General features: G+C 43.2%; 1 protein-coding gene and 1 long non-coding RNA gene across 3 annotated transcripts in view; one reads left to right on the top strand and one right to left on the bottom strand.

Moving 5' to 3' along the window:
- The window catches only part of chd3 (chromodomain helicase DNA binding protein 3), a 48,816-nt gene extending 21,554 nt beyond the window's left edge, over nucleotides 1-27,262 (bottom strand). For both annotated transcript variants that reach the window (XM_080486755.1, XM_080486754.1), the window contains exons 1-31: nucleotides 26,276-27,262; nucleotides 23,726-23,853; nucleotides 23,443-23,631; nucleotides 23,236-23,363; nucleotides 17,778-18,016; nucleotides 17,243-17,382; nucleotides 16,924-17,053; nucleotides 16,027-16,202; nucleotides 14,506-14,775; nucleotides 14,179-14,382; nucleotides 13,090-13,310; nucleotides 12,873-13,004; nucleotides 12,353-12,449; nucleotides 12,036-12,227; nucleotides 11,752-11,952; nucleotides 11,525-11,662; nucleotides 10,629-10,750; nucleotides 10,187-10,360; nucleotides 9,215-9,356; nucleotides 8,317-8,448; nucleotides 7,993-8,110; nucleotides 6,103-6,227; nucleotides 5,796-6,027; nucleotides 5,288-5,472; nucleotides 4,084-4,261; nucleotides 3,695-3,781; nucleotides 3,289-3,374; nucleotides 2,677-2,810; nucleotides 2,453-2,597; nucleotides 1,139-1,301; nucleotides 884-1,035 (exon numbers count right to left, since the gene is read on the bottom strand). In XM_080486755.1, the coding sequence (XP_080342881.1) occupies nucleotides 884-1,035; nucleotides 1,139-1,301; nucleotides 2,453-2,597; nucleotides 2,677-2,810; nucleotides 3,289-3,374; nucleotides 3,695-3,781; nucleotides 4,084-4,261; nucleotides 5,288-5,472; nucleotides 5,796-6,027; nucleotides 6,103-6,227; nucleotides 7,993-8,110; nucleotides 8,317-8,448; nucleotides 9,215-9,356; nucleotides 10,187-10,360; nucleotides 10,629-10,750; nucleotides 11,525-11,662; nucleotides 11,752-11,952; nucleotides 12,036-12,227; nucleotides 12,353-12,449; nucleotides 12,873-13,004; nucleotides 13,090-13,310; nucleotides 14,179-14,382; nucleotides 14,506-14,775; nucleotides 16,027-16,202; nucleotides 16,924-17,053; nucleotides 17,243-17,382; nucleotides 17,778-18,016; nucleotides 23,236-23,363; nucleotides 23,443-23,631; nucleotides 23,726-23,853; nucleotides 26,276-26,438 (4,923 nt within the window). In that variant the 5' untranslated portion in view covers nucleotides 26,439-27,262. The remainder of the gene's footprint in view (nucleotides 1-883; nucleotides 1,036-1,138; nucleotides 1,302-2,452; nucleotides 2,598-2,676; nucleotides 2,811-3,288; nucleotides 3,375-3,694; nucleotides 3,782-4,083; nucleotides 4,262-5,287; nucleotides 5,473-5,795; nucleotides 6,028-6,102; nucleotides 6,228-7,992; nucleotides 8,111-8,316; nucleotides 8,449-9,214; nucleotides 9,357-10,186; nucleotides 10,361-10,628; nucleotides 10,751-11,524; nucleotides 11,663-11,751; nucleotides 11,953-12,035; nucleotides 12,228-12,352; nucleotides 12,450-12,872; nucleotides 13,005-13,089; nucleotides 13,311-14,178; nucleotides 14,383-14,505; nucleotides 14,776-16,026; nucleotides 16,203-16,923; nucleotides 17,054-17,242; nucleotides 17,383-17,777; nucleotides 18,017-23,235; nucleotides 23,364-23,442; nucleotides 23,632-23,725; nucleotides 23,854-26,275) is intronic.
- Nucleotides 8,006-10,314, top strand: LOC308124000. The gene is made up of 4 exons (XR_013936270.1): nucleotides 8,006-8,088; nucleotides 8,194-8,308; nucleotides 9,161-9,235; nucleotides 10,197-10,314. It is a non-coding gene; the product is annotated as an uncharacterized lncRNA (long non-coding RNA).
- Nucleotides 27,263-27,670: the final 408 nt, after the last annotated feature.

The following is a 27,670-nucleotide window of genomic DNA, read 5'->3' as shown; positions in this document are numbered from 1 at the left end:
GCATGTGAGGCAGGCGAACGAATACATTTGGCAATATAGTTTATCTTCACATTTAAAACCTTGCATTAGCGATATATGTTTGTTTTTCAAAGTTCCACACAGACACAACTTTAAATCAAGTCTCAAAATGTTTTACAATACCTCTCAAATTACATTGAATGCTTGAAATATTTCATGATTGCACTGTGTTTTAGCAAAACACTTGCAAAAACAGATTAAAGTTTTCTTGTCAAAGAAATGACCTCCTGGGAAATATGAGATGTCCCTTTAGATGATCACCTGTCTTCTTCACAGCCCATGAGATAGTTTCAAATAGCGATGCAAAGGAGAAGTTCAATTAAGCACATTTGAACAATTCCATTTCAAAGTTGTTATGCATACACTATTTTGATTTAATAAGAGTCATAAACACTCAGATGGTTCATTCATTAATCTAAAACAATTTAGATATTTTTGTGGCTCTCGCCATAATCAAAGTTTCCCTTCCAAGGTTTCGTTTCATTCGGTAAGAAATGTATCTGGACATTAACAAAATGCATGTGCATTGACTCTGTCCATATATCTACTATGTTTTAGGTGACAGGACGCTGGAGCTGACAACAGCTGATAAAGGATGAGGGCAGTGTACACCCTGGACAGGTCGCCAGCCAATCACACAAACCTACAAAATTATTTCAGAGTGAAGTAACTGTAGAAGGAGAGCAGGGAAAAGCTACACATGCAGAGGGATGATATGCAAACACAGAAATACTCCCAAGCTCATCCGAGATTACAACCAAGGACATTCTCACTCTGAGGAGTGCAAACAGCCGCACATGGTCAGTGACTGGGTGGTCAACTCGGGTGTTTTCGTTGTGGAGATGTATCTAGGAGCATGCCGCACCTCCTCTGCACTCTTGGTGCTGTCCATCTCTTTCCCTTCATCCTTCTCCTTTACTTTCTCCTTTTCCAGCGCAGCCTCGTCTTCCTCCTTCTCCTCTTCCTTCTCTCCTTCCTTCCCGTTCTTCTCAGGCTTCTCCACAGGAGCCGGGGTTGCTGCATTTGTCCACACAAATAAACACACATGCCCATCACACAGCCGATCATACTTGTTGGGAGCGCCCCCTGCTGGACCTGGCATGTGTGCATTGTTGGTCACCTGGCTTGGACGCGCAGGGTGTATTGTTATAGCTGGCGTCTGGGGTGGGAGTGGAGGTCTTCACGATGGGAGAGGAAGCCCTGGAGGAGGATTTGTCCACACTGACCTCGGGCTTGAGCTCCGGAAGACTCCACCGCCCGTTGATGTGCTCAAACTCCTGGATCTGAACACAAAACATTCAAAATAGAAAAAATAAGTCACTTTACCTAATGCCACCTCAGTTAAACACACCACCTACATGTCTGTGGTGTCTGGTAGTATAACACACATCCCCTGTGGCACCGATAACACATCAGGAAGTCGTCAGGTTACAACATGTTGGACAGAAAAATCTGTTTGGATAACTTCAAGTGAACAGACAAATCAAAAGTATTGGTGCAATCAAAACATCTCTTAAGATATCAGGATGATTGCTTCACTAAAACAAGGATTCTGACATTTTAATGGTGACTTACTGCTTCACAAGAAACCAGACTACCTGGTTGACAGAAGCACAATATTCACTTTACAGTTTCAGAAACATTATCTCGTGCTATTGTGATTTTTTATATATATTTTTTTTTACCACAAATGTATGGTTGCAGTCCCAGAGCTGCTTCAGAGTTTCAGAAATTTACTGCCGATACACATTGAACACTTTCTGTGTCCTCAAGAGCAATAAAAGAGTTATGAGGTTTTATTCTAAAGCTTTAATAGTAAATATAAAGACACTTTTCTCGCAGAGAGCGCTGTGATGGACTGCCACAAAGTGGATCCTGGGATTAGTTTCAGTTCAAGCAGGTTTTAAAAAAAATTGTGGAAAGTTAGATGACAGAGTTGCTCAAAGCTTTTAATGTTTGAGAGCCGATCCAGAGTGGAGACAGAGTCGATTTACTTTAAGGTGTACCTGGTTTTCTAATACTGGGCTGCCACACTGATCTGTCACCCATGTCTGGTACCGTCTTCATTTCATCCTGATTCTGAGTTAATGAAAAATATGTATATAATATATATAACACAATAAAAGTAGTGTTGCTTGAAATACATTTATTGAAGACTGACTTCAAAAAGACTGACCCATAAAACATGCTTCAGACAGTGCATGTTCCTAAAATGGTCAACTTTCAAGGGTTTCAGTGAGTTTCTCATAAAAGATTTTGGGTGCAATTATGATTTGAAAACAAATCATGTGTTGGTTTGGCGGAACTATAAGCAGACGTGTCCACTGTCGTCCCGTTTATGCTTTGACAGTGAATTCTGGAATGTTAAACATCATAACTTGCTTGATTCACCCTATTTGTCTTGATCTATGGCGGCCAGCGGCTTGAATCTGACCTTCTTTTTGACGAGCGACATGACGCCGATGCGTGTGAGGACCGGCTGACGACATAGACCCTCCCTTGGGACGCCGTCCGCAAACGTCTCGGCCCCGTCAGCCACCGGCTCGCACAAGTGACGCATGAACAGGGACACGTAAGCTCTGGTGGAAAGAAGAGCACAACGGTGGATTTCGAGGAGGCAGTTGGAAGTCAGTTCTTTCTTGACGGAAATGTTCTTACTTGAATTCTTTCTCGGTTTTGCCCCTGAGGTCTCTGACCAGCCACTGCGAGGAGAAGGCGTCCTGGGATGGCATCCCCCAGCGCATCACCGCGTTCAGGAAGGCTTTCCGCTGGCGCGTGTTGAAGCCGAGCACCTGTTGAAGGAAAGCGCCATAATTCAATGATCCTTCAGACCAAAACCAACTTTAGCTTCTAAAAAATTTACGAGTGGCTTATTATTATAATAGAATTTAAAATGAAAATGCTAAAATGCGCCAAACTTTTCTCATCTTCCAGCAGATATCTGTGTATTTCTCAGACCTCCCAAATCCTGTCCTTGAATAACTCTGTCTGCCTGATAATGCTTAAATAAACTCTGAATCCCACCGAGCACAAAGCGGCCCATTTAAATCCCGTCCACTATTATCAGGATGATTAATGAGCTTTGGAGTTACAGAGTTGTTGGGAGATAAATTAGCTCTGCTGCCATCTCCAATTTAGAATAATTGATGTTTGAATTGTTTGAAAAATATGTTACTGTGCCAGTTTGCCTTAAATAAAAACTGACAGATTTTTGTAATATAATAATAAAAAAAGTCCAAAATGAAAGAGTCTTTCCAGAGATGTACAGACCTCAAGGCTGCCTCCAACTCTGGCCAGAAGAGGAGGCAGAGGTTTATCCTTCTCATTCCTCAACTGGCGGCGGGACTGCCTTCGACCTGGACACAGAGGATTATTATTGATAGGAAGACGGAGAAAGCCCGGAAAATGTTTATTTTGTTTCTAATGAGGCTAATTCAATTAGTAGATGTAGGAGCTTCAGGCATTCTCTTCAAACTGTCTGAGTTTGAATAGTGTTTTTGCCTTTTTGGCAACATGAGTTGTTTGGGTCTGCCAGTGAACTGCAACTGCAGATTCAATTTTGAACGGTAATTCAACGCAGACCCGAAGAGATTTCCTTACAACACACATCTTTCACCGTTTATGAGAAGCTCTACTGGATCTGACGTCTCTGTTTCATCTGCCGTGCCTGCCTTACCTTCTGGCCGATCATCAAAGTCCTCGTCTTCCTCCTCGGAGCCCACTGAATACTCGGACTGGTTATCTGAAATGTCAGCATGCCACTCTGAAACAGCACATGGTGGTCTGTCAATAGGCCAGGCCCATTCACTTCCACTGTGCATGTAATAACTCAAACAGTACAGTCAAATCCTGCCGTTTTCCCATAAGATTATGAGATTAAAACAACAAATCTTGACAATGAAATGTTGTGTTTTATGATGATTTTTAGCATTGTGTAATAAATAAGCTTTGTATATATGCATCCACGGATCACTAAAAGAGTCTTCTCTCCAGGTGCCACAGATCGGAAACCGTTCATAGGAGTTGACCCAGTTCAGCCACGCTGGAGTGGCACTCGGTCCCTACCTTGGTCTTCCTGCGCCGCGTCGTTGTAGTTGACCGGCTTGCGGTTCCTCTTGCCTTTGCCCAGTTTGCTGGCCAGATCTTCCTGTTGCTGCTCGTAGTGATGCCGCAGTAGTTTCTCCCAATAATCCGGGTCCACGTTCTCCTCCTGTTTGATGATCTCCCGTTCGATCTCCTCAATCTGCACCGGAAGATGTGCACAAGTTAGAAAGCAATAGAATTAAAATTTCGAGACAAGTTTCTCTTTCGAGACAAGTTTTCTCACTATGTTTGCCCTGTGACAACCTGTCCAGAATGGACTCTGCCTTTGCCCATAGTTCTACTAATACTGCCTCCAACTCAGATCCTGGAGATCCCCACATCAGATGTTCAACGTGCTGAAATCGAAGGATTTCATCACCAACCACCGAAGAATGCCAAATAAAGTGATCGCATTGCGATCAGGTGTACTGCAGCAGGAACTATGCATGGTTGGAGCTCTCTTCTCTTCTTCAGTGTGCGCCATGTATGAATGTAGTGGTGATACAAATCACAACACTCTCTGATTGTTCCCAGTTAGAGTTCTGATCGTTTTCCAAGTCAGGGAATGTCTTGTGTAGTTCAAAATCCGACTGAACAGAACTGAAGTTTGAAGGTCTTTTTGAAATCTTTTATATGGAACTTTTAATTTGAAATTATGACATTCAATTTGACAACAGAATTGAAAGTCACTGCATTCAGTCAATTACAGACCCTCAGTGACACCCCGACTGTCACCGTCACAATTAGCCTCATTTTATTTGTTTCATGTTTAATGGATTGAAGGAAGAAAAACTCTAAGCCAAAACATCAGTAGGATGAAAACACTAGAGAGAAAGGCCCTGAAACTCAACCCTGGACCCCCCCCGTGAGAATACTAACCACTAAACCACTGTGTGGCCCTTGCATCTGGAATGATCACTTTAGAAAGTAGAAACCAAATAACAGCACTGGACATTGTTATGGATAATCTCTGCAATTATGCTGCCCATTACACACCATAAATGTGGATCAAGTGTAACCTAATACATGACATGAACCAAAACTGTGAGCATGTGTTCACAAAATGATCAATTTTAAGTTCAAATAAGTGTTACGAGACGCTGTGCAGTAAACCTTCACTCTCTATTCAACCCAACTAATCATGTCTGGGGGGGAGTAAATCCTCCACCTCTTCCTTTGTTCTCACCTTATCCTCCTCTCGGACCATGTACTGGGCCACTTTGAAGGAGCTGAGGTACTCGTTCATGTTCTGGACGTCGGAGTCGTCCGTGGCGTCCTGACTCCGGTCCAGCAGCCTCTCGATGGCCGTGCTGTCGTAGTGGATGACGTTGCCCTCATCTTCAACTTTATCGCCCGAGTTATTTTTCATACCTGGCAGACGTGGAGGAGAAAAGTGAGAATGATGCGACTCCCCTCTTCCAAACCAGTTGAACCAATCATATCGTTAGAGGAAACCGAAAGCACCCGGCAGCCAAACTTGTCAAGAAGAAAGACATTAAAAGGAGGCTGTGTGACAAAATAATTTGATTCAGGAGAAGACTCCTGCCAAAGCTTCCCTATTAGAATCAGCCGCACTCAAACTTTAATCCAAAACCGCATATTATTCTGTTTTACTGAAAATCCTCATTGAATCTGACAAAAAAACACAGACTCAAGCTTTTGTGCTTGTTGTTCTGGAGCTGAACTGATTTTACCTTCTCCCTCGTCCTTGAAGAGCTCCTCCGTCCCAAACTTCAGGATGTCATCCAGCTCCTGCTTGGACATAGAACCGGCTTTGGAGCCCAAACCCGGCCGGACCACCAGATGAGTCAGCATCATCTTTCTCTTCGCTACCTGGGTGATGCGCTCCTCCACGCTGGCCCGCGTCACAAAGCGGTAGATCATCACCTTGTTGGCCTGGCCGATACGGTGAGCTCGGCTGAAGGCCTGCCAGGAGACGGACGATTCACCTTTATATCATGAGAATCCCCTTTTGTTCCACAAGTGGCGGTCAAACCCTACCTGGATGTCGTTGTGAGGGTTCCAGTCAGAGTCGAAGATGACGACAGTGTCGGCCGTGGCCAAGTTGATACCTAATCCTCCTGCTCTCGTGGAAAGTAGGAAACAGAACTGACAAGCACCAGGAGCTGGAAAAACAGAGGAGATGAAGAGAGACAGACTAATGAGAAAATTAGATCAAGGAGATTAATATATATTAAGTTGCTGTTAAGTAAAACTGCACCAAAATATTTCTGACTCTGAAAATTCACGGCACACATCTGACGTTTCTACCGGTTCAAAATCACAACCACACTCATCATTCTGTGTTTCAGCCGTGAAAAAAAAGCTAACAACTTCAAATTAACCTGTCAAGTGTTTCTCAAGCTGTAACAAGGAGATACTTCACTGTGAATAAGCAGTATTTTCCATTCACTTTCTTTCTTGTTCTGATTTCTGTATTCAAACACTCTAATCAGCATTTTCTGAGATTTTATTTTATTTTTTTAATGTAATTCTTGATTTAAATCTACATTTGTACATATTGTCATTTCCTTCTCAGAAATGTCCTTCCCAACAATCTTTATTAGCACTTTATCTAGTTTATGGTTACAGGGCTCTGGAGCTGACGTCAGCTGACTGTGGGCGACACAGTACAACCTGGACTGAATCAACATACAAACTCCACATAGAAATTCACTACTTCATGCAAAACTAACTATCAATGATAATATTTATGAAAAAAACACTCTTTGTCCCGTCTGTGCATGCGGCACCCAGTGTTTACATGTTTTTTCATTGTCGCTGTGACACATAAGTTGAGCTATCAACATTGTGTGGGTCAGTCTAAGAACTGATTTATTCATTATGTCAGCGGACGTTACAACTTTAAGAAGCTCTAAAACCAGAATGGAAGCAGCTTTCTGACAGGACACCTTCCTAAACTGACGACAGCCAGAAGAATCAGCAACAAAACAGCCGAGCTAAACTACCAACATGCCGACAGCAGAAGCTTTGTGTTTTGAAAGTTGGCTTCAGTTTATTTAAGGCTGCTACTGCGTCACAGGTACTGTAGAGACAAGCTGACAAGTAAGGTGGACTGAGTTGGTTCAGGATTAATAATGACTGTTTCAGCTAAAAAGTGTTGACACTGGAATGAAAAGCTGAACGCTTTAGAAAGGTAGTTGAATTGCGAGGCTGTTTTGGGACTATGGAGGACCACCTGGTGTTTTATCAGGGATCTTCATGTTTGGCACTTTCTGCTATGTCGTGCCAGAGTTTCTTTCTCCAAAGCAAAATCATAAAACACTTCCTCAGGACCCATCCTCTTCTCTTTGTATAATAATTTCTTTAATTCTATTTCTTAAATGGTGATCCATTTTTTTTAAACGCTGACTCGTGTTTCTCAGGTACACAATAACAAATACCAGATGAAATATTCTGATATATAACATTTCTATTACAGTTCATCGTACAGTTTCTGATGTCTCAACTTCTTCTAAACAAGCCCAATGTGAATGTACCAGCTCCACAAGATGCCTCACACACCCCCGGGCTTCTCCTCGTACTGTATAATTAAATGGCCTTTATTGCCAGCAAACGCCTCGGCACGCCAGTAAATTTCACATCTACCCAGTATCCTTTGTTCTGCACATACAACAAAAAGTTGAGGAGCTACCTACACAGATGAATCATTCTGATGAATCAATTTGATTCCCCACACCACCTGACTAGTTCAGACACGGACGCACAAAAGTCAAAGAGCAGAGCAATGTTTCATCTTTTGACATTTGTTTCAGGCATCATTTGACAAACTCTCCGCCGGCTGAATCCAACACAGGAATGATGAATGTATTAATTCAGCTCTTACTGAAGGGACGGTTGGAACTTACGCCACACTCGACAGTGTCTCACCATTGAAGCGGTCGATGGCCTCTTGTCTCAGCGCTCCCGTGACGCCGCCATCAATTCTCTCATATTTGTAACCTTCATAGTCCAGGAAATCTTCGAGTAAGTCCAACATTTTTGTCATCTAGACACGGCAGAGGGAGACGAGAAGCTGTTCACGGCTGGTCATGTGCTTGTGTTTGTGTCTATACTTCATTACCCTTGCAGCTGCACAGCTGGAATCACAGCCTGCTGCTGAGGCCCCTGGAGGCGTCCCGGGACGATTATAACATCTGCGTGGGTAGCTGCCCATCTGGAGTGTGTGTGTTTATGTTGGTGTGAGGTGGGTACCTGTGAGAAGACAAGAACTCGGTGGCCCTGCTCTTTCAGGTTCCTCAGCATCTTCTGCATCAGCGTCAGCTTTCCAGAGGCCTTGGTGAGGGCTGAGCCCTCATAAGCGCCACTGGGAGTTTTCTGGGCTTCCTATAAACACACACAAACAACTATTACTCGGATTTATATTGCCAGGTATGCTCAGTGTTTTGGGGGTTTTTGGGCAGCGTTAACACTTATATATCATCACATAACTATTACAATTGACATATTTACATAGAAATGCAAGTGAGGCATGGTCTTACAATTTTAAATAACTACATTTTAACATAATCTAACAACTTCTAACTGTGTTCTATTAGTGCTGTCTCACTTTCAGCCCGACAAGTGCAAATTTGAGGTATGTACACCCCCACACACAACCACAAGGTGGCAGTGTCCAGCAAATCCGCAACAATTCTAAGATAAGGCTTGAGAAGAGATGAAGTCCTTGCAATAACAGGCCAACTAAATCCATTTTTATTGAGGAACAAAAAGCTGTTAAAAACAGTCTTAGCATGCATTTGTGTATGTTTTTCTATGGGTAACAGTCTTTTCAAAGACTGGATTAACAGGATGAGTTACAATGATTATTTTCATCATTGATTAATCCATCAATTATTTTAATTAATCAATCAGTGATTTGGTCTGTAAAATGTCAGGAAATGGTGAGAAACTCCAATGCCAAAGTTGATGTCCTCAAATGTCTTGTTACGTCCAAAACACAGAGCTATTCAGTTAACCATCACAAGCGGACTAAAGAAATCAAATAATATCCACATTTGAGAAGCTGTTTGCTATTGTTTTGTTTGTTTACATAAAGGTTTGCCGTGGAGGATGTGGTGTCAAACGGGCTGGCTCATTACTCTGGTCTCACCATGGAGGCGACGGGGAAGAGGTAGGGGTGGTTGCAGCACTTCTTTAGGTCCATCATGATATTGAGCAAGGACACCTGGTTTCCTCCACCTTTGGAATTCAGCGCCTCAAAGTTCTTGGTCAGGATCAGCTTGTAGTACTTCCTGTGTTTGAAAATGCAAAATAATAATGAAAAAAAAAAACCAATGCAATCAGAGCTGCAACAATTGAGTGTAAACCAAGTGAGGAGTGAGATAAACTTCCTTCCTTTTCCTCTCTGCTACATTGTTCAGTTTAGAGTGATAGCATCAAACACTGGGGAGGGATTGTTTTCTCTAACTCTTGCTAAATAGCTGGCCCAGTTTCTAATCCCATGTGACATAGATTTCCAAGAAATTAAAGGGATTGTTACATGTACAGAGCAGTTGCAAAGGTAAGTATAAAGAAGGGCTTTGATTTCTATATGAAATCAGACAGAACAAGTCCAAATGTGTTGGATTTAGTTGAAAAATGCAACACACCAATTTAATAACTAATTTAATCATTTCATTTCTGTACAAATTTCCACAAAACAAAACATGGGACATTTTTTATAGAGGATTAACTATTCATGGGGTTGCAAAAAATTGCTGACAAGTCTAATCCTCCAGCATAAATGATTCAAATGAAATTGGTTGTGAAACTTTATTAATTCTTAAAAGCATTTGTTTGGATTTTTCTGCAAAACTTATTTTTACAGCCCTGTATGACAGATACTAAAGCTCTACAATTCGCAAAATAATCGTGGGGCAGTTTAACACTATTTACATCAAATATGAAACAAATATAAAATAGTAACGGGGAAATAACTGATGAAATCTGCTCATTTTACATGGACACATTACAGTCCCATAATCTACCTTCTTTATGAGATGGGAACCTTTTAAACAAGACTGCTACAACTAGTTGACCCATGAAGTGATATCCTACCTAAACATGTGTGCCTGTGTCTTACTTTTGCATAGGGCTCAGCTCCACTCTGACAATCAGCTCGGTCTTGGCGGGCATGTTCTTAAAGACGTCAGCCTTCAGTCTCCGCAGCATGTGAGGCCCAAGCAGGTCGTGCAGCTTCTTAATCTGGTCCTCCTTGGAGATGTCAGCAAACTCTTCCAGGAAGCCCTCAAGGTTACTGCACGGAGAGAAAGAGACATTGCATTGGGAAAACAATAAAGCCCATTTTAATGAAACCTTCTGGCACAATCACGTGGCGTCTCAAAAATTGGAGCAAATTAACGTATTTGATCAAGGTAGCTATAAATAGAAGTGTATTATTTGAAGAGAAGTGTGTGAAACATAATGATTCAAACATTGCCAAACCTGCAACAAAAACAAAACAAAAAAAAAAGCATGTTTAATGTTATTGTGTGAGTGGATGTTTTAAAAGGGAGAGGTCCTACTTGAAACGGTTGGGTGTGAGGAAGTTGAGCAGATGAAAAAGCTCCTCCAGGTTGTTCTGAAGGGGAGTTCCTGTCAGCAGCAGCTTGTGGTCGATCTTATAGTCGTTCAGACGCCGGAAAAACTAGAAATCCAGACACATAAATCTCATTAAGAAGCTACTTTAGGGGAAATAATAATCATACCCTATTAATCATACTATAAATAACTACACTCGAGTCCAGATGCATCTGGTGACAGTTTATTATCTCCTTTCCTAACAAGTCATGAGCACTTATTAAGAAAGGAGATGATAATAATAAAAATAGTAGATAGTAAACATCATCATGACTTGTCGAAATACTACTATCACATTGTTCTGGGATGATAAATTGAATTTAAGTTAATGCATTACAGTGCATTTAATGAAGAATTATACCTAAGAGTTTTATGCAAGGATGTTTAATTACTTTAACATGTGTAAAACACCTTTTGCACCACTGACAATTGATAAAATATGTGTAAATGCCTGAAACTCACATATATTTCACTATTTCTACATTAACAACTCTCAAAACTTTGGATGCATTTCTCACTGTCCTTTTAAAAAATTTATTATTTGCAACAACAAAAAAAATTACTAAAAACATTTGGAAATGTTTTATGTGGAAATGTTTTGGTTTAGTTCCGTTTTTCATAGTTTATTTTAAATTAAAAACACGCCAATGATATCATATATTATATGATCAATGTCATTACTGATTTGAAAGAAACAGGACGAAGAGAAGAAGTAACAAAATAAGGTCAGTTGAATGAAAGGTTAAAGCTGCTTGGCTTCAGGAAAAGTGTTGTTTTAACATAGATTAACCACCAGAGAGCGCCAAAGTGTACTAAATCAAGACAATCACAAGCCTCGAACCTTGGACTGGTTGTTCTTCAGCCGATGAGCCTCATCCACCACCAGACATGCCCAGTCGATAGACTTGAGCGCCGTCTGGTCAATGGTCACCAGCTCGTAGGAGGTGAGCAGCACGTGGAATTTAATAGGAGCCTCTCTCTGCGGGAGAGAATAAACAACAGAGGAGAGATGAGCAGGTGTCACTTTGTAATGGTGACCTCAGTTTCCAGTCGCTAACCGCTCCTCACCCTCAGCTTGAAGGCCTTCTTTCCTTGTTTCACAGCGGTGTCGTCAAAAGAAAACTCGTTCTCCCTGATGATGGCCCGGCTGTCCTTGTCTCCCGTATACGTCACCACGTAGAAGTCAGGCGCCCACATCTCGAACTCCCTCTCCCAGTTGATGATGGTGGAAAGTGGAGCGCTGACGAGGAATGGACCCTTCGTGTGACCCTGAGGAGGGCAAAAGAGAAGGATTCAATGTTGGGCTGCGCTGTGTGAGTTCCGAGAAGCTGACGTACAAAAGTGTCCAGCACCTCTTTAAAGAGCGAATAGAGAAAGACGATGGTCTGGATAGTTTTGCCCAAGCCCATCTCATCTGCGAGGATGGTGTCAGTGCCCTGAGCCCAAGAAAACCGAAGCCAGTTCAGACCCTCCAGTTGGTAGAGATGCAGCGTGCCGCCCGTCGACGTGACAAAGTCGGGCTGCTCCTCGTATTTAATTGTCGGCTGAAAAGACAGAAAACAAGAATCCACTGAAGACCCTAAAACTGTACCAACTAGGGTGGAAATAAAAGAACTCCTAGAATACAAACTAGAGATCAAATACAAGCTTGACTAAGAGAGAAGCTTACGTCAGTTACTGGTGAGGCCGGAGACTCCTCTTCACCCTCTGCAGTCTTGTTTCTTATTTTCCTGGGTTTGTCGGGGTCCTCCTTCATGATGCCGTCCCTTATAAGGTAAAAATAAAAAAAAGTAGAGTTACTACACAGGCGACTCTTAAATTTACCTGAACCATTCAGAAACGTAATCAAATAATACAGTAATAACATACAACAACTCCATAGCAAACAAACTGCTCTAAATCACAGATATTTACATTTGCTTACTGTCGTCACAACATTTTTCACCGATAGTTGAAAATACAGTTTGTTTGGAGTTTTTTTTGCCTCTTTTATTTCATTTTGGTATTTTTGCACAGGACTAGAATATATATGTATGGTTTGTTCTCTCCATTTCTGGGACTGCGTTGTCATTTTGCTCATTTTCCAGAGGTCATTCCACACAATTTCTGGGATTTCTTCCCTCAGCCCTCGTTGTTTTTTATATCATAATGAAGGCAGTGGAGGTCAAACACATTCTCAGTGGTCCTACCTGTGTCTCCAGTAGCTGGCCTTATAAATTGCAAAGTCTGGGATCTCCAGGTCGTCTCGTTCCCAAGTGCATTGGTCGTAGTTCAAATCTCTCCACTTAACCAGGTAGTGGTACGTCCCCTTCTTATCCATGCTGGCAGGGAGACATGAGCAGCACGGTGAGTGGAGGTGCAGAAATTCCCCTCTTACACGCTCTGCACAGCCTATATTTTGTTTACCTATGGTTGATGATGCGGTGAATCATCATCCATTCAGGCTTGATGCCATATTTGTAGTATTTTTCCTCCAGTATGGCAAACTGGGGGTCTTTGGCCCTCCTCTTCTCGCTCTTTCCCACTCCGTTCTCATCCTCGCCTGAGCCATAATCCAGGCTGGGAGGCTCGTCCATGTCCGTTTTCCTCTGGTAGTTTCTATACATCACCGAGTGGAAGATCTCCAGCTGACGATAGAGGGAAAGAAAATGTTTTGAATTGAATCAATTGGGCAGAATATGACATTTTCAGGAAAGGAGTGTGTTTCTGTGCAGAGTTTGCATGTTTTCATAGAGTGTCTAAAAGTTGTTCACTCTGCCGTAGACTGGCGTTCATGCCAGTTCATACCTGCCTTTGCACAAAGTCAGCTGGGCAAGGCACCCTGCAACCTTTCTGTGCTAAAAGTGCTAAAAATCTAGATTTTTCTGAGCTTTACTATCAAGTAATGTCTTGCATTAAGCATTCAAGACCTGTGAAATACTCTGCAAGTCACATTGTTCCATGCATCCCATAAATCATGTCAGGAACTCATGGTGGGTTAGTTCCTTACTTTCTCTTTCGTTATTCTGCAAAAGCAGAGGCATTACAAAAGAAAATTCTATCTGAAGGAGGGTAACAACATAATAATCATTGAATGATGTTTAATGAACTGTTATAATGGAGGAATTAACTGTAGTGAATGTAAATTAATCTTTATTGAAGTCTTTTCGCAAACTTGAGGATTTTAATGCTACAGAATTGGCAGTTATTTGGTCTTTTGTGTTGATTTGGATGTAAATTATGCAAGATAAACAGCTTGAATGGAGATATATTATTTAGTGTTTGCTTATTTTACACAAACTGTGACAACTTCTTAGTGTTGAATGCCCCATAACAGCCTAACAACACTATATCTGTGGGATCTAACACTAAGCCTGCGGTGCTTAGGTCTCACCTCGTATTCTAATCTGTAAAAAAAGTCTTCCTAAAACATGTGAAAACAGATTTCTCATCTCATTCCACTGGAATGTGATCTTCACTTCCCACTCATCTCTCTGCTGATCGTTCCTCTCTCACCTGCAGCTCAGTGATCCAGGTACAGTGCCAGTACGACTGCCCGGTCAGCTTGACAAAGAACTCCCTCTCGGCTCTTCCCTTCATGGGCGGGGGCAATGGGGCGTCGGGTGGGGCGTCAGGAGCAGGAGGGACAGGAATGGGAGGTGGAGGCTCACCCCATCGCCAGTGAAGGATCTTCTGGACGCGACCTTTGATGGGCGGACACTGAAAGGAGAACAAATCCGCAAATCAGATCCTAATATGGTTTTTAAGCGGGTAAGGCAAGAACAAAGTCAGAGATCAGATAAAAAGCCACACATTAGAGATGGGAATAGTGGAATGACTGACCGTGCATCGTGGACAAAGCCACTCGCCATTGGGGATCTCGGGCAGCGGCGGGTTGAGGCAGTGAATGTGGTAGGAGGACGTGCAGGTGTCGCAGCACAACAGTTCACCGCCATCTTTACACACCCGGCAGAACTCCATGTGGTCGTCATCCTCCTCCTCCACCCCCGCGTGGATCCCCACACTGACCTCCGATATGACCCTGTCCTCACTGTCCTCCTCAAAGTCCTCAAAATCTTCATCTTTTGCTTCCCACTGGATACCCTCTTTTTCCTGGGAAAGCGAAAACATGAGTAACCAGAGGAAAGGTGCTTAGCAGTCACTCAAAGGAGTTTATTTATGGTTGACGTATAGATGACAAGGAATAAGAGCCGTGATAGTGCACTACCACCTCAACCCCGGAGCTCCAGAGCAGGGAGGCTTTTAGGACAAAACTGCTTTGATGAATTCAGGCTTCAGCTCTACAGTGAGTGTGACTCAGAGATGGAGGATAAGCGGGAGGAAGACTCAGGAGACCTCCGGTGGAGCTGCTCGGGAACTGTTTTAAGCATGTGAGTGTGAAGCATGGAGTTCATGAAAAATAGATTGCTGCTCCAAGTGAACTTATCCTGGCTGAATAAAGGTTAAAAAAAGAACTGCATGATTTATGTAACACCTGTGTAACCCATATCCGTGGCGAGCTATCCCTGTGCAACCCAGCAAAACAGGTAGCAGCAGGCAGGACGAGTTAAAATGACCGGATCTGATTTAAAGCTCAGTTTTGGTGTCTGGTAGACGTCTGCACAAACTGGCAACGTTTTGTAAAATTATCCAGCAGACAAACTGAAAGTCAACACTCCAGAGGATAGAAATCATTGAACTGTGATGATTGATGGACATTTTCTACATTTTCTACTGCTCCGCAGAATAAAAGGAGAATATGAATCGTTTATTGAGCGTCCAGGGTTCTTTTGCAACCACAGCAAACATGCAAACTGAGTAACACTTTCTTTTTATACATACTTGCTGCTTGCAAGACAAAATTAAATCTGGAATTTCTCCTACATATGCTTCAAGTATAAGTATAACGAATGTCAACATTAAGCCGTGTTTGTATTTTTTCCTGATAAAACCTCCAATAGAAATAAAGGCATCATCTTATCTGCAGGACCACAAATGGTTAAATCACCTGACCCGATGAATGCAACTCATCTTCCCTTAATGATTTGGAGCAACAACTATGTATACATCACTGTGAAAAGGCAGATACAGATTACCTTTCAGGTTTATTTGTGAGATGACAGAATAGATTTACACCAGCAGCACCACTTTAGGTGTCGTTCCTTGTCTGAAGAGGACTGCAGCCAGTTTTTCACTCAAAATGTGTCATGCGACGAGAGTTCCTATTCATCTGATTCTCAAAGCAAATCACGGGTTCTTTTTGTTAATGCAAGTTCGCCAAGTAAACATGTCCCTCAAAGAAAGATACCGGAATAAAAGTGCATCGCTGACTCAAGCTTCGCAGAAAATGGAAACAGTACTCACGCAATGGGGGCAACTCCACTTGCCCTCGGGGGCTTTGTCCAGCTCAGGCTCCAGGCAGACAAGGTGGTACGCTCGGGGGCAAGTGTCGCACAGGATAATCTCGCCGCCCTGCTGGCAGACCTCGCAGTAGTCCTGATGATCAGTCTCATAGCCGTCACCTTCCTCCTCACCTGGGACTGGAAGTAAAAGATTTGTTATCTTTGTCTTTACAAATAGAACCAAATATTTAATATTGTAATTGTCCGTTCCAAAGCACATTTAATCTCTCCAGTTGTCTATGAGTATGTACTACACTATATATACTCAAATGTATAGATGTTTTCACTGTGTTTCAGTTTATTTTACATCTGTAACAACAGAGAAAATGGACTTTCTTGCGTGTGCTCATACTGATGTGTACTCATTAAGAGAGGAAGAAAAACACAACCACAAATGCTGCTAAAACCTTGAATTTGAAGCGTAATTTTGTCCCGTTTAAGGTGTTTTGAGTTGGCCACATGAACTGACGTTGTCTATTATGAACACGTTATTCATCCACCTAAAGTGAGAAATCAAACCTCAAAGCTGACAGACAAGCGAGAAGAGCAAGTGGTACTTGAACGCTTCAAATACCTCCATCCGCCAACTCTCTCGCCAGTCACATGGTTCACATGTAAAGCGTCAAGGACGAGCCTGGCGTGTGTGTGCTTCTCTGGCATTCAGAGCCAATAACATTCAAAACCGTCTCCAGAAATATACGTAATCACTTTGAGGTGAGTCTTTGTTGTTGTTTGAGATGGAACTTGAAAAAAGTCGCTGTGTTAAACCTGATAAAGAGTTATAAGCTTGATGTGGATGCGGACACTGTGCGTCATTCATAATTACATGATGCTTATTTAACAAACAGACTGTGCTTACGTTTCTTCTTCTTCTTGGCAGGCCGTCCCCGCTTGTTCTTCTTCACTCGGCCGGAGCTGTCAGAGCGAACCGAGGAGCTGTGAACGCTGGAGTCCTCCTGCTCAGACTCATCCTCGTCCATATCCTCGCTCTAACGGAGCAAAGGAAAGGCGTGAAGAGGGGAGGGTTGGGGCGAGTTGAAGAAGGAAAGTCGGATTAACAGGTAGCAAAAACAGGAAAAGGTAACAGGAGGTATATAACACAGGATAAAAGAGAGCAACTACTTTTATCTATCTCCAGCCATTCTGTATTTTTAGCATTGTGTGAAGGTTTTACTGACCGAGCAGCTCTTCTTCCTCTTGGCACCGATGGGCGATAGTTTAATACGAATCGGTGCCATCTTTTTAGCCTTGGCAACAGCTGACGCTTTTTTCTTGTCTGGAACTCGTGGACTTTTACTGCGTTTCTTATAGCCGGGGCCTGAACACAAGATAAAATCACATCTAGTATTCAATAAACAAGAAAGACACAGGTGTATGTACTGTGTTAACAAAGGAGAAGGTGTAAATGTGATGTTTGTAACCCGGCTATAGATGAATATATCATATCAAAGTTTAGCCTTGCCTGCTAGACTTTTATGTGTTACAGAAGAAAGTCCCATCATATGGCTCTAAAACTCAAAACTATCCTGGTGATATGGGGTCACTTTCCTGTTAAAATTACATTTGAGAGTTTTAATGATTTTGGCAAAACGCATACGAGTAAAATATCATCATCTGACTCATCACAAAGACCGCTGCTGTGAAGGTTAATACTTGCAGAAGCAGAAAGAGTGCAGGAGGCAGAAGGCTACAGATCTTAAGCAGACCACTGACCCTTGCCCTCTTTCGTCTTGGCCTTTCTAATCGGTGGCGGCTGAGGCGGCGGCTCGGGTGAGGCGGTCGCTGCAGAGACCTGCTCAGCAACAGCGATGGCGGCGGCGGCGGCGGCCGCTGCGACGGCAGCCGCGTTGCCTTTGAAGGGATTGTTGGAGCTGAACTCCCTCCACTTGGCTCCCAGGATGGTCATCATCTTTGACATGGGAATCTTCGGGTTCTTCTTGGCTATCATCGGCCTGGGAAGGAGGATTATTTTGACATGGAATAGAATAGAATAGAATAGAATAAAATAGAACAGAACAGAACAGAACAGAACAGAATAGAATAGAATAGAATAGAATAGAATAGAATAGAACAGAACAGAGGAGAATAGAATAGAATAGAATAGAATAGAATAGAATAGAATAGAATAGAATAGAATAGAATAGATCTCAACAGACTCATTGTGTACAGTATAAAATATTTGAAAAGAAAAAGAATGAATGGCTAGGTTCCATTTCATACTTGTATTTTATCAAAATTTTATTATTTTGGTTGTTTGAAATTCAGTATAAGCTGCAAGCAAATTTATATCCATCCTCTACATCACTTAAACCAGGGGTGTCAAACAGTTTTCAGTTCATGGGCCACATATAGCCCAACTTCACCTTGAGTGGACCATAAAATAATGCCATAATAAGGTTTAAGTTTAAACTTTGTTGTGGTGCAGAGTATAGGTGACGACAATGTCTATATTTTCACAGAACCAAACAATTACTTTGGAAAATGACAACAATCTTAACATAAAGCATAAATTGTAATACCTGCTGATGCAAAATACAGTGAAATGTCAAAAACAAAAGAACTTCTCCTATAGCGGATGCACTATGCATTACGCAGGGTTCACCTTCCAGTGGAAAACACATAGACAGAAAACCACAAACACTCATTAACACAAACAGTAGATTTAGAGTCACCAATTCCCCTCAAATGCATGTTTTTGGACTCCAAACAATAGAAAAGCCACATGAGCACAGGGAAAACATGCAAACTCCAAATGGAAGGCCCAAAGTCTGGATTTGCTGAAGCATGTTAACAGAGATCAATCACACAAAGTGAAGGCAAGCTTTTATATGTACATAGTTCTATCCTGCTGGTATTGATAATATTTAAAAACTACCCAAAACCAGAGAACAGCTTACTCATAGGACTCCCGCCATTTCTGCTGTGCAACAGACAAGACTCACTAGCTGCAACATCACCTTCTCTGTCCCGTCAAAACACACAGTAATACTGAAGAAAGTTACCTCGGAAAATGAGTCAGAAGCCCTAGTCATAAGAGCTCTCTCACACAAAGAAGTGCGTGTTCGAGCCACTTCATGCATGTATGTGAAATCAAGGTTCCTATCACTCATGTAAAACAAAAGAAATCCCCTTTTGAATAGCGTGCATGCATTATCATCTATCACCTCTGTTCAATATACTCTATTAACCACTAAGAGACTAGATTTTGAGTGTCGAAACTACTTAAAATGAACAGCAAACAATTCAACTGAGTGGAGCGGAGACAGCCAAAACTGACGAGCCAATAATTCCACAGCACACACACGTGGCGGAGGATAACAGATTATTTAATATTATCAGAGTCAAAGCAGGTATGAGTCAGCCACAGAGAGCGAGGCTCAGGGTGCCACCGACACGATGTCAGCGCCTGACTAATACAACGAGCCGCGGTGATGAAGACGCGGCTGCCAGGGGAAGTCAGGGGGCGGGTAATAGTGAATCTGTGTTAACACGGGGCTGGTCGTCTCACTCCAGACAGCTCAGATGGATGTTGACGGCTTTGCAAAATGAAGCCGGTCAAGTTCAACAGACACAAATAACCACTGCAAACGGAGAGCAGAGATGATGAAGCGCCTGAAGATATTAAAGTGGGATTAGTGATCCTGCAAGACTTTGTCTTTTGCTTGCTGCTGTAGCTCAATTTAAATCACTCACATTACTTTGCACATATATAAAGAAGCTGGTTTAAAGGGTTTGTTTCCATTTTCTCACACTGTCATCTTGTTTTTCTGACATGAAAATTAGCATTGATTATAAAGCTGTTTGCTCGAAGTTGACATTTCAGAACATAAGATAGTTTTCAGATACTTTGGTTAAATAAAAAAGATACCAGTAGACACAAAATTGAGGTCAAACTTAATCTAAGTAATTTTTCCAACCTGTGTAATTCTGTTGGGGCTCTGCTGTATACCAGCCATAAGGTCCTCTGGGGAGATTTTTCTCATCAACCGTTGAATTGATAACACATGTGTTTGAGGAAATTCGCAGCTGGTGTCATATGAATGAGGTGGCGCATGACTAGATAAATGTGAATATATTATAAAATAGGTGAAAAAACAGACCACTTGGACAGCATGATGGATGGATGGATGATGGATGGATGGATGGAGTGTTTTTTTTTTTTTTACTCTAGCATACACCCTGAAGTCACCCTAAGTATTATATTATGTTTTGTATAGGCTCCTAAGTTTATTTATGGATTTGTCAACTCTTTCGTCCTTTGGCTGCTCCCTTCAGCGGTCTCCAGGGTGACATGTTTGCCTCCATCTCCCTCAATCCTCTGCTTCCTCTACTGTTCCACCAACCATCTCCATGTCCTCCTTCACTGCATCCATGAATCTTCCTGAGGTCTTCATCTCCTCCTCCCACCTGGCAGCTTCATCTCCAGCAGCCTTTGTCCAATATATCCACTATCTGTCCCTTAAGATCTCCCATGTTAAAGCCATCTCAACCCGTCTCTTTGAGTTTCACCTCGAAACTGTTTCTCTGATCTGATCTTTTGAATCCCGCCCATGGTGCTCACTCGTGATGAAAGTCTTAGCGTCTCCATCTCTGCCACCTCCAGCTCAGCCTACAATCACACTTGTAAAGCTTCCTATTCACTCTAGTAAATACCCTTATACACACCAGCCTTGACACTCATCTCCACCCACTCCAACCCGCTACAAGCTCGTATACTGACCTTCATTCCTCTTCTCTCCAGTGCAGATCTACACATCTCCAGGTTATCCTCCACCAGATCTCTTCTCTGGCTACAGATTATAACGTCATCTGCAAACATTGTGGTCCACAGACCTCAGCAGTGATTCTGTCTTTATCCAAATTAGGGAAAGCTTCGACTGAGTATTTTTCAGAACAAGTTACCAGTTCATCACGTGGAAAACACACAGTGACGGACAATTTGCCTATAGATGATTTAAAGCAGAGCTGTTAAATGTATGACCCGTAGGTCAAGTCCAGCCATCAAAAAGATAAATGGTGACAAGCTTTTGTAATCAGAAGGGATTTTAGAAGGTGTTAGAGAAAAATTCAATTTGCACAACTGGCATAACATTTGCCTCAAAAGCCTTGTGTGTTCACAGTTTTGTAGAACGATATTTGATTAAAAGTGGACTTTTTTTTTTTTTTTATATACAACATGCTTGTATATTGTTGCACTAAATCCTAAAGGAAATATTTGGAGTTGTCATTTCTAAAATAGTACTGTGCATGGCTGGCACTTCAACACGATATTTTTGATTATTAAGTGACCAAAAAAACACAAGGTGAAATTATTTAACACAATTAATAGTCCTTTATTTTCACACGACAACACAAAAGTTCCTTTTCACTTCCTGGCATATCGACTATGATGTTCATTGCATAAATTAATCTACTATGACCTGAAATGAAACTGTTTAGACTGCCTGTGCTGAGTGAAGACATTGAGTGAGTAGAGGGGCTTGAATGTGGGCCGAGGAAGGGGGCTGGAGACTGTGTTGGGAGTCAGTCGACGGAGCCTTGTTTTCTTTGTTCCAACAGTACCTGTTTGTTTACTTTAATAAAAGTGGCGGTTCGCAAGCCAGCTCCTCGTCCTTCTTTCCGGCAAACGCTGCAATACCGACGCAGTGGATGAATCAGATAATAAAGCAGCAGAGGGCAGTAAGTAGGTTAACGGATGCGTTGCATGAAACGGGTGACGCTTGACCCGGTGAAAGTTTCAGTTTTAAAAAAAAAACCTGTAGTGTGGAAGCGTGGGTCAAAGTAAATAGTCATAAAGAATTTAGATTCCTCTGGAACAAGTCAAGTCTTTGGTATCACCTCATTCCAAACATGCAGCCGCGAGTTTAGACGTCCGAGCAAACTGTTTAACGTTACTGTTCATTCTTGTATGAAATACTGAAACATGATTAAAATGTGATTTCAGTAGTTGTGACTATAAAGTTCACACACCCTGAAACAACTCGAGTATGCACAGTGAGAACATGGAAACTCAAAACCAAACTCCCACCCAGGTCATCTGTACTAAGCCCTGCACAACGCTGTGCTGCCCTGCGATGTGAGGAGAGTGTCGTCGTTCTCATTCTGCTCCAACCTCACTGTCATCTCTGTCGCTTTCAGCCGCGTGGTTTCAACTTCTCGCTGCCACAGACGTCACATTCAATAAGCACTTTTTTCACCTTGGTTCGATCTCTCGCTCGTCTGTTCCATCTAGTTATGTGTTGTAGATCATTTTCATCTGTCTGTCATATACATGAAATGTACTGATGGGGGTGGTGGTGGGGGGGTCATCTTTCCTGATTATTGTCACATCCTTTAAAATTGTAAGCTGTACGCTACGATGAAAAATTTCCATGCAGGTGCAAAATAAAATTTTTAATTGAAAATATATTTTTGGGTGATTCAGTGCAACAAAAACAGAATGAAACAGAATGAAACATCTCAGAGTACTGACACCTGAGAACTTCTATCATGCACAGCAACTAAGAAATTGTACTTCATTATGTGGTACGCAGAGATGTGAATCAGCACTTATAAGTTTGAGTCCATATTTTCCTCACAAAAGAAGGTGACATTTGGGGAGAGGACGAGAGAAGCTGGTTATTCTGAAGACTAAACTCGAGCCACCACCCCTGAACATTGACATGAGCTAGTAGAGGCGGTCTCCCACAGAGGTCCACCAAGCCTCTGCCCTTCATCCTGCCACTATGATATGAAATTATGTGGAAAATGTGGACAAAACGAGAAAATAGATGGACATACATGCTCAACCTAACAGTATCATATAATCTGACTGAGCAACTGTTCAAACCATCAGCGCTGATCAACATCCAGGGGGTTAGTCACGGCACATTACTGTTTCAAACATCGTTTTTGATCACACTGAGAGCGTCTCAACTCTGTCTCCGCTCATCAGCTAAACAAAGAGTTATATAGTTTAATCAAACCCCGGAAGGTGGCGTTTAAAGCCCAACATCATCTCTGCCTCATAAATCAGTTATAGTATCGCACTCAGCTGACAACCTTTGTGGGACACCGAAAATTCTAAAATCTGTCCAATAAATTCCCAAAACAGACTGTAGTTTGTTTAGACGCCATCGACAATACAGCCAGTAATGCAGATCAAGATTGAGTGAAAACAGCAACGCCGTACCTCATAAACTGGCTGAAGGCTTTGTAGTTGGTGAGTTCCCTGTAGTCCTCCTCGGTGAAGGTATGATCAACATCCTCCAGACCCCACTCCTTCGCCAGCTGGGCGGAGGTCTTCTGCTCGATCGGTTGCTGGGAAGAAAAAAAAAAAAAAACACGATCAGACCACGAACAGGATCAACGGTAACCGATAGGTAAAAGAGTCGTTTACCTTAGTTGTTTCCTCCTGACTGCTGTCTCGGTCCCCATCGTCTTTTTTCTTCTTTTTAGTTTTCTTCTCTTTTCTTTCTTTGTGTTTCTTCTTCTTCTTTTTCTCACCAGAGCCATAGTCGCTACCAATACTGTCTGAATGCTCGCCATAGTCTCGGTCTCTGTCAGAGTCTCTCTCTACATCGCTGTCCTGTGCACGGCAGATCGAAACAAAATTGATTAAGACATTTTAATTTGGTCACGTCGTTCTAAAAATCCAGCGGACAACAGCTTAAATAACTTACGATCTTCTTGCGCTTTTTTGCTTTGACAGGTTTCCCCTCTTTGTCTTTCTTTTTGGTGTCCTTCTTCTTCTTGGGCCGGCCTTTCTTCCTGATGGGGACCTCTCTGTCTGATATCTCGGCCTCCTCCACTGCGTGGAAGAGAAAGGCGTGAAGGCAGACAGACAGCTATCAGAATCGGCTAAACAATAATCTTCTGAAAACATTTCCCAACAAGCCGGCTAATCCCTGCTGAACATAATTACACACAACAAAAGCTGCGTGGCAGTCGCCATGACCTCTGACCTTCTCTGAATCATGACACATGCTGAATTAGATACAGTTTGTCAGGAGGCTGTAAGCAGATTTGACTGGAGTTAGTTGAGTTTCTCTAACAAAGGGATAATTGGTTTGGGGGAAAAACCAGAGTGTGACCATCAACTTTCATGGGTTCAAGTGAGGAGTCACAAGTGGAAATGTTGAATTTGATTAATGTAAATAGCAGGCAAGTCTATGCAGGCAAGATATGCAGGCAAGTCTGAAAGCTTGTGGTTGACTGGGATCACTGAGGACTCGGTGCATCTAAAATACATGACTTTATCTCTGCTTTCGGGAAGCATATGATGAGAAAATGTCAGGCCAGTTATTCCCCATGGAACCCGGGCAATATCCCAACCAGGGGAAAAGCAATTTAACCTGCAACCTGACCTGGCTTGCAGCTGAAAAGGGAAACACAGAGAGAGATAGCAGCCTCGGCTCCAGAGGGGAAAGCAGCAAAGCGTTAAAGCAGAACCAAAATATGGGCCGCTGCGGTTACAGCCAGGCAGCCAGCGTGTTTGATAGGCGCCGGGTTTTGTCGGATTTTTATTGTCTGCCTGCCTTTGTTGGTGCGCGCTCCCACCAGCAGCAGCACCCCCCTCCTCTTCCTCCTCCTCCTCCTCTTCCTCCTCTTCACTCCCACCCCCGTCCAACAAACACCAGACCCGATTCTTCCCGCGAACCCGCGCAGCGCACGAGCCGCCGAAGACGCGCCGGGGGCGGCAGCAGCGCGCACGCGGGTCCCGGTGATTCAGAGGCCGCCGCCGGTCCGTCCAGCGCGCGCTCCCTCACCGGGACCCCGACCACCACCGCGGCGACCACCGCGAGAGGTCGTGACGAGGTTAAGGTCCTCGACGGGAAGCCCGACACTCATTTATCTGTCTGGCACGGCATGGCGGCGGGTCCGGAGCACGAGCGAGCTAATTAGATCTAAAGACAAAGCCACGGAGGGTTCCTGTCAGATTAATGATGCGTGACTTTCAAACCCTTGATATCACATCCAAACTCGAAATATTTTCTGTTTTATTACCAAACTATAACCCCACTTTCGACTAAAATAATATTTTAAAATAATTTCTACTTTTCACTTTCACTGTCCAAGCAAGTCACAGAAACTTCCAGAATGTCGTGTGCATTCATTCATTGCTTGAAAAGGATCAGTGCTGCACATTTCTGCAGAAATGGAGCATCCGGCCATGTGCAAGCGAGCAGCAACGGGGGGAGATTAATCATTTAATGGGGGTGTAATTTGTGTGATTTGCTTACAGTGAGCTGTCACACCTTTGCTGTCCCCAACGTGAGCAGCCAGCAAGCAGCACTGTCCTATTTTGACCTGTCACAGCCACAATGACGGGGGTGTAGTGACAGTGGGGCAAGTTTCAGTCGCACACTGTCACCCGGCGCTCATGTCTGCACATAAACGCATCATCTCCGCTCCTCAGCAGACGAGTATCAAATATATATAGCCTGCGGGCTGCGGGACTCCATGTTTCTTCATCCAGGCTGTTTTCTCGCCCTGAGGTTTTTTTTTTGTTTGTTTGGGGTTTTTTTACCCTTCAGGGCGACCTTACAGTCCGAGCTCATATTTACATGTCTCATCAGCTTGTCAGGATGGATTTAACGGACATCTTAAATCCCCTTTAAAAAAAAAAAAGCTGCAACTTTTCACAAGCGAGCTCGCGACGGGGAAAAAAAGCCAGCTGTGCCAAGTTAAGTTTAAACTTTTGTTGGGGATGTGCTTTGCAAGTGAAGAGGAAGCGGACATGACAATGTTCGTGCACACGACAGAGCAGAGACACATTACTCGGCCGTGTTATTATTATTATTATTATTAACATTATTATTTAATCTCGAAAATTGGGAGTTGTGCTTGTTTTTTCCAAAAGCGCGCTCTCGACGCTTTTCCAGCTCCTCTCTCTCGGATGCAAATATGGCACCTATACATGAGCTTTTGTGTGGAAATACGAGGGGTTAAGCACATTTATTTCAATTTTTTTTTTAAATGTAGTGCGACATGCGTGTCTTTTTGAGATCTCCAACTAATGTGTTTGTTTTCGGCGTCCCGGCTGCGGTGGCTCACTGTTACCGGACCTGGAGAGGCACAGACACGGGGCACAAACTGCAGCCTCTCGCCTTGCTCCTAACCAGCCGCTCTCTCCTGTCATTTTTCTGCTTCTGTTCCCCCCCGAAAAACGGAGTGTTTTCTACCCTGTGTGCGCGCTCCCGACCTGTCCGCCAGCTTTCTTTTTACTGTACCTGGCGCGGCCGGTGTTGCAGTTTCCCGAGGCGCCGCCGGCGAGTTTATGTCGCTTGCGTTCTCGTCTAGGTCTCCGTCGTCGTCTTCTTCATCAAAATCTCCTCCCTCGGAATTAACCACCATGCCCTCGTCTTCCTCACAGGACCGGAGAGGAGAGGACATTATATTCCTGTCATTGGGTCCGTCCTTGTATTCAAAAAAGCGCTATCTCGCCGGAATATATGATATTTATTTAATATTCAAATCGGCACGGGAAAAAAGTGGGGGGCGTTTTGGAATATTTTACACTAGGCAGAGCAACAAAGATGGCCGCCCTCTTATATTTATTTTTTAACAACCCCCCCAATAAGAAAAAATCCCCTTACATAAAAAATGGCTGACTATATTATTTCAGAACGCACCCCCTCCTCCTTTCTCTACCTCTCTCCGTCTCTCGTTCTCCCTCCGCGCGCCCCCTCCCTCCTTAAAAACGTACACATTGTTACAAGAAAAAAAGGGGTGTGTGATTGCATGTAAGTTACATTGTTACTTGTTTGTTTCTTTTCTGTCTGCCCCCCTCCCTCCCTTTTTTCTCCTCTCTCTCTCTCTCTCTCTCTCTCTCTCTCTCGCTCCTATTTCTCTCTCCCTCCCTCGCTCTCTTTCTCTCTCTTTCTCTCTCCAAGTCCGGATCAGTCACGAATCCGACAGACTTGCCTGGTGTCACTGTCACTTGCAAGATCACACGCAACAACTCTCGCTTTCTGCATTGCAGAGCCCGACACAAATCTATCAAATATGGCCACCTTAAATTCTCCAGAGCCCCCACCGTTGTATATATAAAAAAAAAAAAAATTAGGAGTGTGTGTGTGCATGAGAGAGAGAGTGCGTGCATGAGAGAGAAAGAGAGGGAGAGAGAGAGAGAGAGTGAGTGCTGGGGAGGGATTGAGAGAGGGGGGTTGGGAAAAAAATCTGCCGCAGCCATGCCCAGACTTACATCAGATTGTATTGCTTAAAAATTAACTACTTGTGGTGGGGATGAAAACAATTCACAGTGCGCGAGCTGCGTCTCCCCCTCCAGAAGGCACCAGCAGACCCTGCTCGGAGCACAATCCAGCCTTTCGAAACGCGGAGGTTTGAGCAGAACGCAGGAGATTTGGGTGTAAATCGAGGCTCCCATCAGCAGCTGGCAGAGTGGACTGGATGGCAGTAAGGCCATGGGAATCCCTCAGACCCCAGCCAGCCCTCAGTGGCTGCTCGGGGCACTTTGGGTTTGACAAAAGGAATTTTGATTTCACATTCAACCCTCACAAGGGAATCCGCAGCAGACTGGAGAAGAAAATGTGGCTCCCCGGAAGCTTTTTGAGCTGTTAAACATCTGCAGTCTAATCAGTTCATGGAGCAGTATTCTTTAGGGT

The sequence above is a fragment of the Lipophrys pholis genome (assembly GCF_963383615.2).
Source record: "Lipophrys pholis genome assembly, chromosome: 18".
NCBI lineage: Eukaryota > Metazoa > Chordata > Actinopteri > Blenniiformes > Blenniidae > Lipophrys > Lipophrys pholis.
Note: the sequence above shows the minus strand (reverse complement) of the source record. Positions and strands in the feature narration are given on the sequence as shown.